The 19,219-nt window shown below is 38.0% G+C and overlaps 1 protein-coding gene across 1 annotated transcript in view; it reads left to right on the top strand.

Moving 5' to 3' along the window:
* The first annotated feature begins 3,783 nt into the window (after nt 1-3,783).
* The window catches only part of LOC5575788 (intraflagellar transport protein 81 homolog), a 31,487-nt gene continuing 16,051 nt past the window's right edge, over nt 3,784-19,219 (top strand). Inside the window, exons 1-2 of the mRNA XM_021837785.1 lie at nt 3,784-4,211; nt 4,269-5,490. Coding sequence (XP_021693477.1) covers nt 3,856-4,211; nt 4,269-5,490 — 1,578 coding nt within the window. The 5' untranslated portion in view covers nt 3,784-3,855. The remainder of the gene's footprint in view (nt 4,212-4,268; nt 5,491-19,219) is intronic.

Below are 19,219 nucleotides of genomic sequence, written 5' to 3' on the forward strand. Positions count from 1 at the left end.
TCAATTTCGTGGAGAACGCGTCCAGAAACCTTGAAAATTTCCGTCGGAGGAGTGAGCAAACCAACGAAAACAAGGAAGCACAAAATTACCGACCGCATTTCGATTTAATCGTCCTCGGTAATCTTTTGGTGTGTATCTGTCTAACAATTGATTGACAACTAGCCCCAACCGTCCTTTTCAGGACGACCATTTCATTTTGGAAGAGTTGTGAGAATGTTCCACCGTGAAGAGCGACATTACTGGTGATGTGATTGATTTCAATTTTGGTCAGTCATTTGCATGCAATCATTTATCTCGGCTAAATAATGCTTCTCGAGAATCACAGTGTCAAGATATAAAATTCCCATTGTGCGCGCGCGGACAATCGTCGACAGTGTGTGCATTAGTGAGGGACAAAACTTAGATTCTCGCTCCAGTCCACTTTTTGGATTTCACTTAGGTCCCATAACAACTGTGCAAAATTTCAGCTCGATCGGTAAAACTATATTTTAGCGCCAGCAATGAATAATCGCCAGAGGTCGCCCATTGCGCTCTATAAAAATTCTGAACCCGGACCTCGATAGGTATTGTTACGATGAATGATATTGCCGAAGACCACGAAACAATCCGATACTTATGTAAAAAATTGTTCAATGAAAACCTATTGGCAAGGTGACGTTGACTAACACGTAAAGGAGTAACAATAATAACAAAATCGAGCAAAATTTCGGAATAGTCTATGCTTAATAACTTTTTTTACTAGCATCGGATTACTTTGCGGTCTTCGGCATTGTTGTTCATCGTAAAAATTCCTATCGAGATCTTTGTTCAGAATTTTTATAGAGGACAATGGGCGACCTCTGACGATTTTTTTTGCAAAAGTAAGTTTTCCCATAGTAAATCCGATACAAACTTTGAATGGCTGACGCTAAAATATAGCTTCACCGATCGAGCTGAAATTTTGCACAGTTGTTATAAGACCTAAACGCAATCAAAAAAGTGGACTGGAGCGAGAATCTAAATGTTTCATACAACCGTGTCCCAGGCTAATGTGCATGAGTCGGATAAATCGCTTCGCAATCGCTTCCCGGTTTGCCTCGCATTTAGCGATGATTGAATGATGCCGTTGTCGTTGTCGCATGCTAGAGCGAACAGTATCAACTGATCATGCGTGGACCTAACTTTCAACCGGTATATTTGTTTGGAGAGAAAAAGTTACCGCTTATGCTTCATCTTCCATCGACCGGTTCTATCGGTGTTGAAGTGTTAACCGAACCAACCAAATAATAACACTCAATGTCCATAACAGATCAGAATTGATATGCAACAAATAGTTTGAAAATTGATTAGATTTTTTGTCAGTACCTAGAAATCTTTCATAAGTTCGTGACGGTCTTAAATCAAGAAAATAGAAGAAGCTAACGTTATCCAACGTCAACTTGGCGGTCGTATCTCGGAAACAACCTCTTACTTTTTGGTGTAGTTTCCGGTTTTCAGTTGGTTTAAGTTAAGTTTCCGTTCGTTTGTCCTTTCGTGTGGTGTGCTATTTTGATGAGTTTTTGCTTTTGCATTGATCTATTTGCGACCTGCCCTGAGAAGGGTGGTCTCATACCGGAGTACGCAGTTAGAGTAACGGTCCTTCGGAAGTCGAAGGTGGCGCTTAATCCGTTACTTAAAATTTCGTGAATTCAGGAAAAGACAATTCACATGGAAATCTGATAATTCGTAAGATTATAACGTGCTCATTTTTATGGGATTCCATACCCCCTTCCCCTCTTGGTCATTAGTCAAAAAAAAAAAAAACAAAATTGGTGTGGACCGTGATCATTGACCAGACAACCTCCCTCCCCCATAAATGACCACGTGGTTTATAGACGATCCCATGAGTCCTTCAAAAATTATGTAAATCTTGTCACGTTTGGCTTGACCCCCTTCCCCTTGGAGCGTAAATAACATAATTTGTACATTACCCTAAAGTGACCAGACATGTTTGGCTTCAATGCGGGACAAAACTTATTCAAACCAAAAAAAAAAAATAGCATTTTGAACTGAATCATTGTAAGATTTATGACTGAATATAATCCAAGAAAGCTTCTAAATCTAGAACAGGCCTGCCCAACCTTTATTGCTATTTTTCGACATATCAGACAGACCAATATGAACAAAATTAGTCTCAAATGAAAGCTTTGTAGTATATATGTCCAATCCATGCAGAAAATTTTAAATTTATATCAAACTCTTCCCTAGCGATACAAACGAAGGTAAAAATCAGGTCGGATCAATTTTTGGACTTGCATCGGTGGCAAAGACGTTGATATAAATTTTAATTTTGCAGCATGGAATAGACAGATATAGTACAAATCTTTCATTTGAGACTAATTTTGTTCATATTGGTTTATTCTTGCGAATGCACTAACCATTTATGTTGAAAAAGGGCCAAAAAGGTTGGGCAGGCCTGATCTAGAAGGGTCTCGATACATCCAATGAGTTGGTTTGCTTAACAAAATGCTCGGAAATCAGGCACGATTCTGGGCAAATCTTTGCAGGAATACAAAATATGTTTAGAGATCTTGGAGCTACTAATTTCGGCACAGCAGTCTTGATTGATATGAGGGTATTAGAGCTACTAATTTCGGCGTTGTACTTTTGGGTAATCAAAACGACTATTTCAGATTTTTTGACGTTTCATACGTTTCAATACGACTAAACAGAATCCTCCCGCTGAAGAAGACTGGGAATAAAGTCGAAATGTCGGGAAAAATCCAAAACAGTCGTTTTAATAACCAAAGAATACAACGCAGAAATTAGTAGCTTCAATACCCTCATATCAGCCGAAATCTCGCTTATATTTAGAGATAAAAACCATTGGAAATTATTGGAAGATTCTGAACATAAAGAGGCTTCCCAACAGTGCTATGAGAAAATTGTGAACTAAATCGTGTGCCTTAAATACAATAAATGCGGTTTCGTTTCCTGTTAGTATTTTAATAGGACTCTGGCAGAAATATTGTAAAAAATGATACCCGTGGTCGTGAATACTCTGAACATTTTTAATTCTACCAGAATTATGTCAGGAATCCAACTACAAGTGAATCCGTGGATTCCCAACATTTCAATCATAAACCAAATAGTTACAGCAATGTTGAGTGCGCACAGAATTATGTTGAGGATTTCAATAATATTTTGCAGAGATTTCAAAATTTTGTAAGAATAGGAACAAAATTCTGTTAAGATATTGACTAGCATTATTTTTGGATTCTGTCAAGATTTTGATTAGAATATTGTTTGTCCATAGATAAAGCCGACCAGTACATGGATTTTAACTTTGAATTTCCATATATCAATGAATAACAATTCATTGTTCATATTTCAAGTTCAAATTTCATCATTTTTGACTATCAATACAATCCGGGACGTTTTCCGGGACGCTTGGTGATGCGGGACAGGTTGCTAAAATCCGGTACTGCCCCGCACAATCCGTCTGGTCACTTTACATTACCCTTATGGAATACAACATCTTAGCTGTTCTAGGAGACCATCCCCATGGAGATCAACCATAGAATTTCGATTTTAGAATGAGTCGTGGAATATCGACATTGGAGGGTTTACTGTATTTTTTATTATCACTTATGTGCTATGGCCGCTATGGCAACGATTGGGTAGCCTACAGCTGCTATGATTCAACAGCGTTCCACAGGTTGGCCTCGCATTCAACAGGTTGCTACGATTGTTGTTGCCATCACGCATGCCCTTTTTACCTTAGCAACCTGTCCGTTGCCACTTAGCAACGATTGAACCAACAAATAAAAATTGAAATTTGTCTCAATTTTGTTAGATTACTTGGATTGAAACAAATTTTCGGTAAAATCTCTTAAAATGACCGAAGATCTCAAACTGATTGTGCTCGAGGTGAACAAACTGCTCGAAACGGATTACAATCTGATCACGTTCGATTCCCTTTCGCCCGAATCGCTGCTACAAGTGCTGATTGACGTGTTTCATGCGTTCGAGGCCATCGATAAGCTGGACGTGCGGGAAAATGACCCGGAAGATACCAACGTGCAGGTGATGGACGCTCTGCGGAAGATCCAATACCGTCCACTGGGCGATATTGACGACCCGGGTGCGTTTCGACGGGGGCTGGTCCGCGGGGAAAAGAAGCTGATTCATCCGATTTTGCGGTGGACTTTTGAGAACCGTGAGCGCGTGAAGAAGTCGTCCTATTTGGCAAAGTATGCATCAATTGATTGTTTAGAAATATTTGGATGGTAATTTATCCATTTTTATAGGTTTCTGATTCCTTTGGATCTACCACCGGAAGCCATGTCGATGCCCGATCTTAGTAGCCTTTGGGCGCAATATCTTCAAACAATGGATGATTTCAAAGACGCGCATAAGGCGTACGAGCAGTCGGTTCATGAAGGGGCCCAAACGCGAGAACTGCGCAGCGACATTGGTGCGATTGAAACCGAGATCGAGAATGTCAAAAAACGCATCGAGCGCACGCAAACTAGATTGGACAAGGTCCCTCAGCAGGAGTTGCTGCTCGAGGCTGCCAACAGTTTGCGTATTGAGAAAGAACGCCAGAAGGAACTTCTATCGCAAATCGAAGAACAAAAGCAAGGACTCAACCGAGCCAGCATGATTCATGATCGGCTGCAGAAAGATCTGCATAATGCAAAGATGTCCGTACAAGGTGCTACTCCGCAGAATTTGATGGAGAGTACTATTGAGGAGACACAAGTGCTGGAATTTATGGTTCAGCAGAAGTTACCGCAAGAGTTGCTCCAACGCAGATCTGAGGTGCAAATCCTGGAGGAGGTGATTGACGAACCAAACATTAGTCGATCCGATCTCGTCGACATGCAAGGCAAGATCGAAGAGCTCAATCGAGAAATTCAGAAACTCGTTGAAGTTCGAATGTCCGAGTACAACACCCAGAATGACACGTTGGGACCGTTTCGGCAACAAGCAGCCATGGTTGCTCGCAACAAAGAAGCAGCCGCTGAGCAACTTGATCAGATGACGAAGGAACTCCGCGAAATCGATAAACAGCTAGTGGACAAGCAGCGCAAGCTGCAGGAAACCGTCGGAGAGGTAATTTTGCGAGGAGAAGAACTTAAACAGTTCGTTAACACTCTCCGCGCCAAGAGTAACGTCTACAAGCAGCAACGAGCTGAACTGGCATCGGTCAAGGCCGAAGTGACCGATCTCACGCAGACTTTGGAAAATCTCAAAACTCAAGATCCGTCCCTCTCGAGCACCCTGTCCCAGGTGACTGACGAAGATTCGTCCATGGCCGGCAGTTTGGCCAGTGGAGGTGAATTCGACAGCCGCCCGGGCTCGCCGGGAATTGCGTCCCGTGGTATGACCGAACTGACCCGGCTGGTCGATGGCCTACAACGGGCTGTCACGGCCGCGCGGGAACGTGTCACACCACTGTCGCAGCAATTGCGACCGCTCCGGGAACGGGTGATTGAGTTGAAGGACGAGATGGATTCGAAGAAACAGGTAGGTGCAATAATGGTAAGCATTTTTGGGGAGAGGGCTTTTACATGCTTTAGATAATTACGTTGTTTCGCAGTCCCGTTAGGTTTGGATGAAAGCCGATTTCACAGGTAACGTGATAAAAAACTGTAGTGAGAAGATAAGTTCATTGTCGCCTTTGTGACGATCGGTTCTGTTCAATCAAAGTGGGTAGAATATTCTAAAGCAAACCATCAAAGAAGGCCGTTTGTTTTCAGTTATTGCGGTCAGTAAAGAACCAAACGGTTTGAGCTATGCTGATTTGGACACTGCATAATGGCTTTATTTCGCTCAAATAAAACTACAAATCGTTTTGCAAAACAGAACATAAACTTATGATGGTGGATTACTTTTTGACGTTGGATAACGTCTTACGGCAACATACAGGGGTACAATTTCCAAAAACGAAAAATCGTTCGCGTCACGAAAATTGGTTAGATTTTGACTGTTAATAACATACTAACGCCCGGATAGATTTCCAAGATTCTTGCACCAATCGATTGGAAATCTTTCTACGAATCGACTCCAATAATTAAAACTATTGATTTTCATGAATAAACTATTGAAAAATGGGTAAATATCGAGGCATGTCTTATTTTCCATAGAAAAGCACATTTTTCTTGTGTATTCCTAGCACAGACATCATTGCTCGATATCTTAACCACTTTTGTCATGCAAAGAGAAACGCCCTTTTTGGTCTTCTTCTTACTTCTCTTTATTCTATCGTGTTCAGTCGAAGCCAACCAAGCTTCAATCAACCACGCGCACATCAGTCAATCGTCGACCAGCAATAGGGCGATATTTAAAACTGAAAAGGCAATGAATGACTCTTTTTCAGTGGTAGTAAAAACGAAATCCTGAAGCAAAGAAAGCACCATGGCAGATGAACTAAACACAAAAAGTTATGTATTTACTTTACACTTGATTTCTTATCACTACTTTTTCGATCCAGTTTCCTAATAGGGCGATATTCAAAACTGAAAAGGCAATAGATGACTCTTTTTCAGTGGTAGTTAAAACGAAATCCTGAAGCAAAGAAAGCACCACGGAAGATGAACTAAACACAAAAAGTTATGTATTCACATTACACTTGATTTCTAATCACTACTTTTTTGATCCAGTTCCCTAATTGCAAGTAATTTACGTTTTTCATTATTTTCCATACGTTTCGACAGTTCTCCGACTATCATTCTTCCATGCGCTTGTGTTGAAAGTTTGAGAAATTTGAGAATCCAGCGTAGCGCGATCAGTGGGTGGCATACACACAACAGTGTCGTCGCTCGGCGGCCAGTGAAAGAAACTGAATGTTCTAAAGATTGTTGTCTGTACTTTTTGCCGTTTGAGAACGAAATAAACAGTCGTTATCCTATAGGGCGATATTCAAAACTGAAAAGGCAATTGACTGTTTAACGAGAAACTTGCGACGATCGACGCGCCACCATAATCCATGTAACGGAGGGTATTAAAACTAACTTGGAGGAGATGATTTCGCATTTTGGAGGTTAAAATCACCTCCAAACACTAGCGATTTTGCGGTGGGATGTTGACGTTTGATCACGAATAGATGACTCTTTTTTAGTGGTAGTAAAAACGAAATCCTGAAGCAAAGAAAGCACAATGGAAGATGAACTAAACACAACAAGTTATGTATTCATATTACGCTTGATTTCTAATCACTATTTTTTCGATCCAGTTTCCTAATTGCAAGTAATTTACGTTTTTCATTATTATCCATACGTTTTGACAGTTCACTGACTACCATTCTTCCATGCGCTTGTGTTTGAAATTTGAGAAATTTGAGAATTCAGCGTAGCGCGATCAGTGAAAGGAATACACACATCAGTGTCGCCGCTAGGCGGCCAGCACAGATAAACTGAATGTTCGAAGGGTTGTTGTCTGTACTTTTTGCCACTGGCGCCAACTGTTAGCGATTAAGATCGAAATAAACAGTCGTTACCCTATAGCACAGAGAACAGACATGGATGCTCGAACAAAATTCCATCAAAATCATGTGTAAAGGTTAGAGTCAATCATCAGCGCCGCCAACCAGGGATGCCAAGTCAATTTATAAAAAATCTGGAAGATTTTGAAAATTTGTCTGGAAAAGTCTGGATCGCTTGGGTCGTATATGGAGAACATTACAAATTATTTACAAAACCTTACAAATTCATTTCAAATTTTATCTGGATCTTCCAGATTTTTGTAAAATGGAGCCTCAAAAATCTGGAATATTCCAGACAAATCTGGAAGGTTGGCAACGCTGCCGCCAACGCAGACAGCGCGACATACAAACTCGTGTCGACCACACGATGGCACTAGTGAACGTCAACATACATTGGCACACACAGCAACGCTAGCGACAAGTGGCAATTTTTGATGGTGACACTAGCGCCAAAATGTAAAAAGCGGCAAATTAGAAGCTCCTATATTCCTATGACAGCGCCGCGTAACAGGAGCATAACGACATACTTTGAAATGAGCAGTACAAAGCTTTACACACGCTGACGATTAAAGATAAACGTCTGTTCTCTGTGCCTATAGGGCAAAAATTACAGACAACAACCTTTCGAACATTCAGTTTCTCTTACCGGCCGCCGAGCGGTGACACTGATGTTTGAATTCCTCTCACTACGCGCGCTACGCTGGATTCTCAAATTTCTCAAACTTTCAACACAAGCGCATGGAAGAATGGTAGTCGGAGAACTGTCAAAACGTATGGAAATAATGAAAATCGTAAATCGTATTGACTGTTTAACGCTAAACTTGCGACGATCGACGCGCCACCATATTTCATATAACGGAGATTATTAGAACTAAATTGGAGGTGATGATTTGGAGGTTATTTGGCAATTTGGAGGTTAAAATCCCCTCCAAACACTAGCGATTTTGCGGTGGGATGTTGACGTTTGATGACGAATTGGCTTTTCAGTTTTGAATATCGCCCTATTGACTGTTTAACGAAAAACTTGCGACGATCGACGCGCCACCATATTTCATATAACGGAGGGTATTTGAACTAACTTGGAGGTGATGCTTTGGAGGTTATTTGGGAATTTGGAGGTTAAAATCCCCTCCAAACACTAGCGATTTTGCGGTGGGATGTTGACGTTTGATGACGAATTGGAGAACGACTCCTATCGGAATAAATTTTACACATTCGTCGCTGCCGCTGCTTCTGCTCTTGTTTATTCCCAATCCAAACTAAACGCTGCGGGTTCCGTGAAATCGCTCATCATGACCATAGGCATACAGCTAATCCCTCAATTTCGTGGAGAACGCGTCCAGAAACCTTGAAAATTTCCGTCGGAGGAGTGAGCAAACCAACGAAAACAAGGAAGCACAAAATTACCGACCGCATTTCGATTTAATCGTCCTCGGTAATCTTTTGGTGTGTATCTGTCTAACAATTGATTGACAACTAGCCCCAACCGTCCTTTTCAGGACGACCATTTCATTTTGGAAGAGTTGTGAGAATGTTCCACCGTGAAGAGCGACATTACTGGTGATGTGATTGATTTCAATTTTGGTCAGTCATTTGCATGCAATCATTTATCTCGGCTAAATAATGCTTCTCGAGAATCACAGTGTCAAGATATAAAATTCCCATTGTGCGCGCGCGGACAATCGTCGACAGTGTGTGCATTAGTGAGGGACAAAACTTAGATTCTCGCTCCAGTCCACTTTTTGGATTTCACTTAGGTCCCATAACAACTGTGCAAAATTTCAGCTCGATCGGTAAAACTATATTTTAGCGCCAGCAATGAATAATCGCCAGAGGTCGCCCATTGCGCTCTATAAAAATTCTGAACCCGGACCTCGATAGGTATTGTTACGATGAATGATATTGCCGAAGACCACGAAACAATCCGATACTTATGTAAAAAATTGTTCAATGAAAACCTATTGGCAAGGTGACGTTGACTAACACGTAAAGGAGTAACAATAATAACAAAATCGAGCAAAATTTCGGAATAGTCTATGCTTAATAACTTTTTTTACTAGCATCGGATTACTTTGCGGTCTTCGGCATTGTTGTTCATCGTAAAAATTCCTATCGAGATCTTTGTTCAGAATTTTTATAGAGGACAATGGGCGACCTCTGACGATTTTTTTTGCAAAAGTAAGTTTTCCCATAGTAAATCCGATACAAACTTTGAATGGCTGACGCTAAAATATAGCTTCACCGATCGAGCTGAAATTTTGCACAGTTGTTATAAGACCTAAACGCAATCAAAAAAGTGGACTGGAGCGAGAATCTAAATGTTTCATACAACCGTGTCCCAGGCTAATGTGCATGAGTCGGATAAATCGCTTCGCAATCGCTTCCCGGTTTGCCTCGCATTTAGCGATGATTGAATGATGCCGTTGTCGTTGTCGCATGCTAGAGCGAACAGTATCAACTGATCATGCGTGGACCTAACTTTCAACCGGTATATTTGTTTGGAGAGAAAAAGTTACCGCTTATGCTTCATCTTCCATCGACCGGTTCTATCGGTGTTGAAGTGTTAACCGAACCAACCAAATAATAACACTCAATGTCCATAACAGATCAGAATTGATATGCAACAAATAGTTTGAAAATTGATTAGATTTTTTGTCAGTACCTAGAAATCTTTCATAAGTTCGTGACGGTCTTAAATCAAGAAAATAGAAGAAGCTAACGTTATCCAACGTCAACTTGGCGGTCGTATCTCGGAAACAACCTCTTACTTTTATGAGTGAGGTATTTGCAACAAGCTTTATTGTAGAGAGTGGTAAATTACAGACACATAAGGTGAACCTTCAAAGAGGCAGACATTTCATTCTTTGTCATGATAGCACATCTCTACTTAGTAGTACAGAGCTAAATTAACAGCCTTGTGTTCTAAAAGCATTTCCGCTGTAATTAACTGAGAGCCTTGTGCGTCTTTCGTTTTGTTGGAATTTTTAACTCTATACAGCAAACATTATTAAAAATGTCGAATGCAAAAACAATTCTAGAAAAATTTAGGAGGGTGTTGTCGTTGTATCTACATTGCGACTCCCTTTATAGAGATTTGGGATGAATATTTGTGGAATTATTATGAAATGCTTCATGAATTCCAAGTAAGTGATTAATAATAAGTGAGAAATAAAATGTTTCCTCTAGAAATTGGCTACCTTTAGACGATTCACGCGGTACCTATTTTAATCATCGAAAACTCAAATCAAAAACCGAATGTTATTGTTTAAGCTGAAACATTTTGGGATCAACTTCAAAGATTGCACTAAAACTTCAAAGGCACAAATCTCGTGAAAAAGCATCCATCAACAGTACCTGCTTTTATTTTGGATTTATGCACTAGCAGGAAGCTTAAAATAAGAAGAATCGTTTAATTATTTCTTCAGTTTAGTGCCATTGAAAATGTGAGTAGGGGCACAAGTCGGCTATTGTAGAGGCCCTCTTAGGATTCCGAGATGTTTCACCTTAAGTTAACAAGGATTACTATAATTCTACTAGACTAACAATAAATCATTGCTTTGTGCGAGAAAACTCTATTTCCACAGTTTTCAGGCAATGAGGCAATGAGTCAAACAGATGAGACAACTCATCCATGAGTTTTTGACTGCTAAATTGCGTGAATAATAACTCACGCATCAAAAACCTCAATCGTAAGTTAGTGATGGTACACAAATTATGTCACGCCAAATTGCGACTGCTTCGACCCCTTCCTTCCCCCTTGTCACGCTTTTTGTATTGGAATTCCAAAAAAATTGTAAGACCTGTCACGTTAGGCTGGACCTCTTCACCCAAGGAACAATTGGTAGCTCTTAAGATACTTACGTGTTTAATATAAGCTGCATAGCAGCAACCATTGCTGAACAAATTTTTAGTTGAATCATTAATTGAATAAAATTAATTTCCGCTTATAAAAAAGCTGTTATTCCACTTGCAGTTTGTGTTTTGAAAAAGAGCTGAATAAACCTCCGAAAATGCAAATATAGTAGCTTTTGTTCTACAACACATAAGAAGTTTAACAATTGACTGATTAAAAGCTTCTATAGGTTGTAGCCATCATTTTAGTAGAATATTGAACATTTGATTAACAACAAATCGTACAAAAGTTTCAGTGTCTAATACTTAAAATGTTGACCAGCATGATTAGTAAAACTTATAAACAATGTGAATAACAGAATATGAGTATGCTCTTATTCAAGCAAAACATATTATGTTATTTTCAAATGTTTCAAATGTTTTTCAAATCAAATCCAAGACGTGTATGCGATGGATGGATTAACGTAATGGACGTAATGGCGACGTAATGGATCAACGAGGGTAAAGTGCGAATCACATTGGATTAAAAATATCAAAATTTATTTAAATTTTCCAAATGTAGTGATCATCATCTGCGACGTTATTGATATCGGAAAAAGTTACTAATCATAACATTTTTAATGATAATCGAAGTATAAATAATAATTTAACAATAGTTACATGAAAGTGGTTACCCAACTTACAGTCGAGTGTCACAAATAAACATACATAGTTAATTATTGTTGAATAATGGTGACAGCTGAAAAAATGCCCTACAAAGAGCTGAGAAGATGGTATTTAGATCCAAATTTAAGTCAATGTTCAACATTTTTCATTGGAAAGAATAATAGTAGAATCAACACTTATTAAACTTCTCCAAAGAATCTCTGCCGACTTGTCAAGATTGTTTTACTAATGAGTTGAACAAGTCATTTTTCCTTCTATTAAAGAGCCAATATTCCACCAAACAAATATAATTGTGTAAACAAATGTACAGGAGACGAACTAACGTTTTTGTTGCTTCGCACTTCAGCTGTTTCCATGTTTAACATGAACATGATTAAAAGCTGAATAGGTATTTAATAAAATCCTAATACAACATAGATATATCATCCAAGCAAGTCATCCAAAGAAGTCCAAAATAACGATTACTAAACATATTGTTCAGCAACAAAGAAGCCTTACAAAAGAGGTCACACTATAGCCAAATTTTTAAAAAATGGACAAAATATCTAAAAATTTCCTAATTCCTTATTGTATTGCAATATTCAACTTACAAATATTATTAATATTTATCTTTATTTGAGTGGCTTTTCGCCCTTGGCGAATTCGCCACTAACTTACTAATATATAAAAACATGTTGGATACATTAATAACTAATGCTTTCTCAATACAATATTCAATTATGTTTAGAAAATATTTTGAATCAGTCTTCTGACATAGGATTATTGATTGAGATATATTTTTTATATTTGTATAATGTTTAATAGATGGAAAAAGTACGACAAATAAATAAAAAAATATACCTAGTAGAAATTTTATACATTTAATAAATGAATTTTAGTATAGTTAGATGAACAATTCAATTAAAGTTTTAACAAGTTAAAACTTATTATGAAATTCGATTAATCATTTCAGACTGTTTTTACTTTGTGAATAAACTTTATTTTTAACCAGCATTGAAATAAATTTTCTCACTGTGCGCTATAAATAGCCGACTGAGTTCAGCTCGCATCAGTACTGAACAGCAGCAGAAGTAATGCGCTTATTCAGTTGTTGATCAGCATAGCACGTGTTGATTAGTTATTGTTGAATAGAAGCTCAAGCATGATCAATAATCAGCTACAAGAGGTTTATATTGGGCACTGGAAGGCTGATATATGAATTCAAGGATGGCGCAGATGGCAAGGTATACCGCTGACGATGGGAAGGTCTCGAGTTTGAATCCAGTATTCAGGTAATTATTAAAAGTGTGGTTATTAATTCATGGAAAAGGTACCACTGCATTTGATGTATACAGTGTTAGCTATTTTTAGTCATTTATTTGTTTTCAATCAATTTTGTGGCAGTTGAATAAAAGCTGAGATGAATGCTTATAAAGCGATTTTGAAGTTGTAGAATAAAGTCAATATACAACGACACGCTTTATAACTTCTCCAAATTTGTGTGAACAATGCCTGAACAAAGGCTTCACTTGGAAATAATTAAAATGTTGTTAAACATGATGCTGAATTACACTGCAATAATGTAGTTTGTTAAACTAGCGTTGTTAAATCATCAATCCTTATTAAGCTAAGTGAAACCTGAATAAACATCATTAAAATATATGATTACAGTCACTAAATGATAAGAAGCTTAATAAATTCGCCAGATTTGCTTGAACAATGTGTGCGTAGCAGCTGCAAAGTAATATAATAAAGCAACTATTCAGTATTTAGTTGTGAAAAATTGCTTAATAAATGATTATAAAATAGGCAAATGTTTCTTGGGCACCCTCCTTGAAGCGTGACATAATTTGTGTATGGCCCTTTATTAGAATTCGAAATTAGTAAGTATTAGACAAGACTATTAGGATTCAGAAATTACAAAATATTTTTGAAAGTTTTTTCTAATTAAACGATCCTGGCATTCATGAATAGGAATATTTAGGGGTAAAGCTTCGGTTCGATAACTGGGCCAGAGTAGAGTTGAAATGCAGTTAATCGTCTAAAAATAGGCTTTAAATCCTTATATCAATATAAATTGTCAGAATCTCTACCCCTTGATCATTCGTGCATTTCAAAAATTAAATAACATTTGTCACGGTGCTCCAATTACCGTTATTATCAAATAAAATATACCATCCAAACGGCAGTCGGCAGTTGATTCCTGACGTTGTTCTGCACCTCTAGGCCGAATTCGAAAAAAATCCATAGTAAGAATTTTGAGTTACGCTCTTTTGAAGTTGTATGATAGAAATCACATAAAGTATGCCACTTTAGCTTGTTTAAACAAACAGATTATACTAAAATGTTGCAGTTTTATTTTTTTTATCTGGTTTAAGATATTGAAAAATACATTTCTCTATTTTTTTCTAGACCAATATTTGAAAAGGGTCTATGTTTGTTTAGTTATTACTAATCAGCCAAAACACGAAAAATTATATCTACCAATCTTACGCTGTGATTTTGTGGTTTTAGGAAGTTGTCTAAAGCATTTAAATATGCATGAATAATTCTTTAACAGGACATACAGATACGCCCTTTTGAAATGTATGGAAAGAATATTGCTTGGTTAATTCCGTTACATCTGTAATCAATGGTTAGGTGCATACGTAATCATTACACTTTTGCCGTTGTTCTTTTTTCATTCAATTGAGCCAGTTTCATAAAAGGGATGATTCAAATATTACGTAGTGCAGAATTTTCCAACTTGAGGGGAGGGTCGTAACAGCTTTTGTATGGAAAATTTAGAAATTTTGTATACTATTTGTAGTATATATTTGTAGACGTTCTTCCTCCCCCTATTGTGTTACGATCCGTTATATTTGAACGATTCCAATTTTACTCGTACGCTCAGAAACACGAGTAGTCACAGAATAATAAAATTTTAGTAATTTATGACTATAGTCTATCTGCCTCTCTTTCATTCTGCAGGAAATTTTATTTCTATTTGTCAATTCACCTGGGTTGAAGCAGCCGATATGAAATTCACAGCAGATTGAAAGAGATGCAGATAGAAAATAGTCATTAATGCATAAACTTTAGTAATTCTGTGACAATTTTTATTTCTGAGTGTACACATATTGTCTAGACTGTCATTAGAAAAAGGCCGAAGTATAATTGAAATATATGCAATTCAATATAGTTGAACAATGACTGTATCAATGTTGATCGATTCACTCGAGCATCGCATATCTGTATCCTTATTATACATCTGTATTCTATTCAATTCTATTTAATTCTTTTCTATTATAGTCCGTTATATTATATTCAATTATACTCAACTTCAATTTATTCCATTCTGATCCACCCTACTTGTTTTTATACATATTTTTTCAAATGGAAACTGTATAAATTAACAACTGCGCGTTAAAGATTTGAACGGTACAACCTCGATGTTTGCACGGTTTTATAGTGCTCCAATGTCTGTGAAAAATTGCTATGCACAGACTCTTACTCCTAATCTGTGCTTTTCATATGATCCAAGAAAATTAAGATTTAAATGATTATTTCACTGTAAGTTCAAATAAGAGTTTCAACTTATATGTTATTTTGTTATGTTTTTTAAGGAATTGAAGAATTTTGTATTGAATGCTTTCATTCGAGCTGGATCCAAGTTTTGAAAGTAATTTGAACAAGTTTGTCGAAAGCTGAGAAGATCGAAATATCATATCACCAAGGAGATTCGAAATATCATATCACCAAGTTTTATATAAAAGACTTCTGCAATGCGACTTGTTGAGGACTAGTCTGAAATAATGAGCAGGCGTCGGAGAATGTGCATAGCGCTGTTTCGCAGAACTGTCAGCGCTATAAAGTCGTACAAGCATCGCAAGTGTTACTGATAGAATCTTCTTAAGTATTCTGAGCGAGGATTCCTGTTGAGAATGCGATAAAGCGTTTGATTAATAAAAATACCGTTGGAGCGAAACTTGTTGAAGATCCTGAGGGAACCCTGTTGAGTATACTGAGCTCATGCTTTTTTGGATTTCGAGATATTGTTGATTACTCTGTGTGAATCCTCATTCTTCTAAACAAATCCTGTTCGGGATTCTGTATTATTCCTGTTAAGAATTCTGGTTAAACCCTCAGAGAATTCTATACAAATTTTGTGCAAATCTTGCTGATGATTATATGCGGTACCTGGATTATGAGTGAATCATGTAAAAGATTTTGAGCGATTCCTATTAGGAAGCAAATAGGGGAAGGGGTTATAAAATGAACACCTTAAGGAAATCATCTTGTTTCTGATAGAAAAAAAAAAGACAATTTACACCGTCTTCAGCACATAGGCTGCACAGACTGAACAATCACTAACATTAGGCAACGGACAACACGAAACACCCAGTAGCCCAGCGATGAATTTTTCGTTTGACGAAAAGTTTTCACCGAATGGAGTGGGAATCGAACCCACACCCCGTGGCACAATACGCCTAGACGACTGACGCCGCTAATTGCAAGGCCACGAAGCCCACAAAACGAGGAATTTGTGTAGTTCTATCGCACAACATCAAAAATAGGGATGTAAACTATAGCAGCAACATGGATTCAGACTAAAATAGTTTTCATATATTCAGACTAAAATAATTTTCACATATTTTCATCGCTATCAAAAAGCGATGCAAATGTTCATTTTACCTGAACTATGTGGGTAAAATGAACAGCGGTTGGTGGTAAAATGAACACCACGCAAAAATCGTGAGCAAAACAAATATTTCCGAAAATTTTCGTTGCCCCACCGAAAATACATCCATCAATGATTGTAAACCATTCAAAAAGAATTCTATAGGTATCAGATTTGACATATATCACAATGATATTCACCTCTCTGAAAAACCTCCATTCTTCCAAGCTAAAAGTTACGTCAGTTATAATTTTCAAACGTGGTTTTCTAAAAATTTAGTTTTCGCTGATATTTTCACTTCAATTGACCTTGATATCAACTCGAACACGCAGATTTATACTCTAAATCGTCCGTGCGTGATAAAAATTCATCAAAATTGTTTTTTTCTCGGTTAAAGGCACGGTATTCATTTTACCACCCCTGTTCATTTTACCACCACTTCCCCTACTCATAAGAAGGCATTGCAGAATTTGCTCTCATTTAAGTATGAAGCACGATCAAAGCAAGCAAAGAAAAACATCCCATCTGTTGCGGTCCACGATAGTCAATGTATCGCAAGTTGTAACAAGTCTGATAAATGGATGCAGCGAACGAAAGCCCCAAAGAGAGAGCGATGATAAAATCCATTTTTCTCGCTTGTTTACCGTTGGGGGTAGGTGTTTTTCGTTACTGGCAGGATAAACAATCCTCGAAAATCCAATAGCAATAGTGTCCTTCAGGTTTGGAGCATGTTTAGAGGGGTTTTATTATGCACTACTATCTCCCTAATCTAATCAAAGTTGTAGCAGTATACGATAAACAGTCTCTCATAATGTGCAGCATATTACGATAGTTACAGAGAGCGATACACGAGAGATTCTCTCAATTCTCTCAGGATTCAATCCCTGCTCTTAAGAATTTCACGGGAATCCTGCTAAGGATTCTGACAATAATGAACTATTCCTGTTAAGGATTTGCTCGAATTTAGCAAGGGATTTCTTAGAAAATTATGATAGTCTCCAGCAAAATTCTGAACAAATTCTGTTGAGGATTTTGAGAGAATCCTCGTAAGGTTTCTAGTTAAATCCTAATAAAAATTCTGACCGAATATGGTTAATAATTCTTGATTAATTGTGAGCAAATACTTTCAGGATTTTGAGCCAATGCGTATAGAACTCTGAGCTAATCGTGTTGAGGATTCTGAGTGTATTTTGTTATCTGGACGAATCCTGTTTAGGAATCCGAATGATTCCTGTTCAGGATTCTGGATGAATCCTGATTAGGATTCTGGACGAATCCTGCTCACATGGGACGGACCTGGTGTAGTGGTTAGAACACCTGGGATCGAATCCCATCCCCGAGATAGTCATAAATTACATGAAAAAGTTATAGTGACGACTTCCTTTGGAAGGGAAGTAAAGCCGTTGGTCCCGGGATAAACTATACCAGAGTTAATAATCTCGGTAATAAAGATATAAACATCCTGTTCAAGATTCTGGACCAATCCTGTTCAGGGTTGTGAACGAATCGTGTTCAGGATTCTGGTCAAATCCTGTTGAGGATTCTGGACGAATCCTGTTCAGAATTTTGAATGAGTCCCGCTAAGGAATCTGAGTAAATCATTCAAAGGATTCTGTGCGACTCCTGATAAGCGTTTATCGCAATTTTTGCAAAGATTATTAAGGAATCTTGTTAAGAATCCTGAGCGAGTCTTGTTTAGGATTCTTAGCAAATCTTGTTAACGTTTCTTAATGAATCCTGCTCAGGATGCTTAACGTATGTGACTAGAATCGACGGTTTGCAAAGATCTGTCCATTGTGTTCAGTTAGAACAGGTATTCTCTCTGCGTATGTTATGTTTCCAGCTGCCATATTCAACAAAAAATCTGCGCTTGTGAAAGTTGTGGTTGCACGTTTTTTCTACAATAGAGAGAAATTCCAATGCATCTGGGAAGGTAAACGTACCTGCAAAACCCAAGCAAAGAAATGCATTGTACCGATTTCCATTTCATTGTCAACTGTGTGTCGAAATCATGCTACATTATGAGAATTTGTTTCATCAAACTTTAATAAATGAATTTATCTGCTCAAGAGCAACTACTTGGAATAATTTAGGTAATCATTTAGATATAATTATTATTTCGAGAGAAATGTAAACAGTTCTAGCGCACGACCAAATCAAAACGATCCCAGTTTCTCTCTCTAGTCGATTTAAGAACCGATCTCAAGTGCACAACAGGCACAGCAGGTCAGAATCCATCGAACCCAAAAAAAATACAAAATCGAAAGACAATAAAATTTTGGGAACATGTGTTTCCCGAAAAGGGCAGGATATCTGCGTTTGCTTGCGGAGATCCTTTTCAAGCGACGTTCTTCCTCGGCTCGTTTCCCTCCCACATATCCTTGTCGCTAGTAATCCCATCTCCTGATCAGGAGCAGGTCAAAATGCTTCCTTAGTCGAGTTTGTGCAGTCGTTCGGTGTGGTTCAAGTGTACTGCAGTGAGTTTACCTCGATGGGAGGAACATTCATCCTGTCTCGGTGATCACTATCTGGATTTGGAAAAGTGCATAAAAATGAAGACAAAACGCAGTGAGTTCTCGAAGAAGATTAACAAATCGCTTAAGCGAATGGCCAAG

Source organism: Aedes aegypti, chromosome 1 (assembly GCF_002204515.2).
Source record: "Aedes aegypti strain LVP_AGWG chromosome 1, AaegL5.0 Primary Assembly, whole genome shotgun sequence".
Taxonomy (NCBI): Eukaryota; Metazoa; Arthropoda; class Insecta; order Diptera; family Culicidae; genus Aedes; species Aedes aegypti.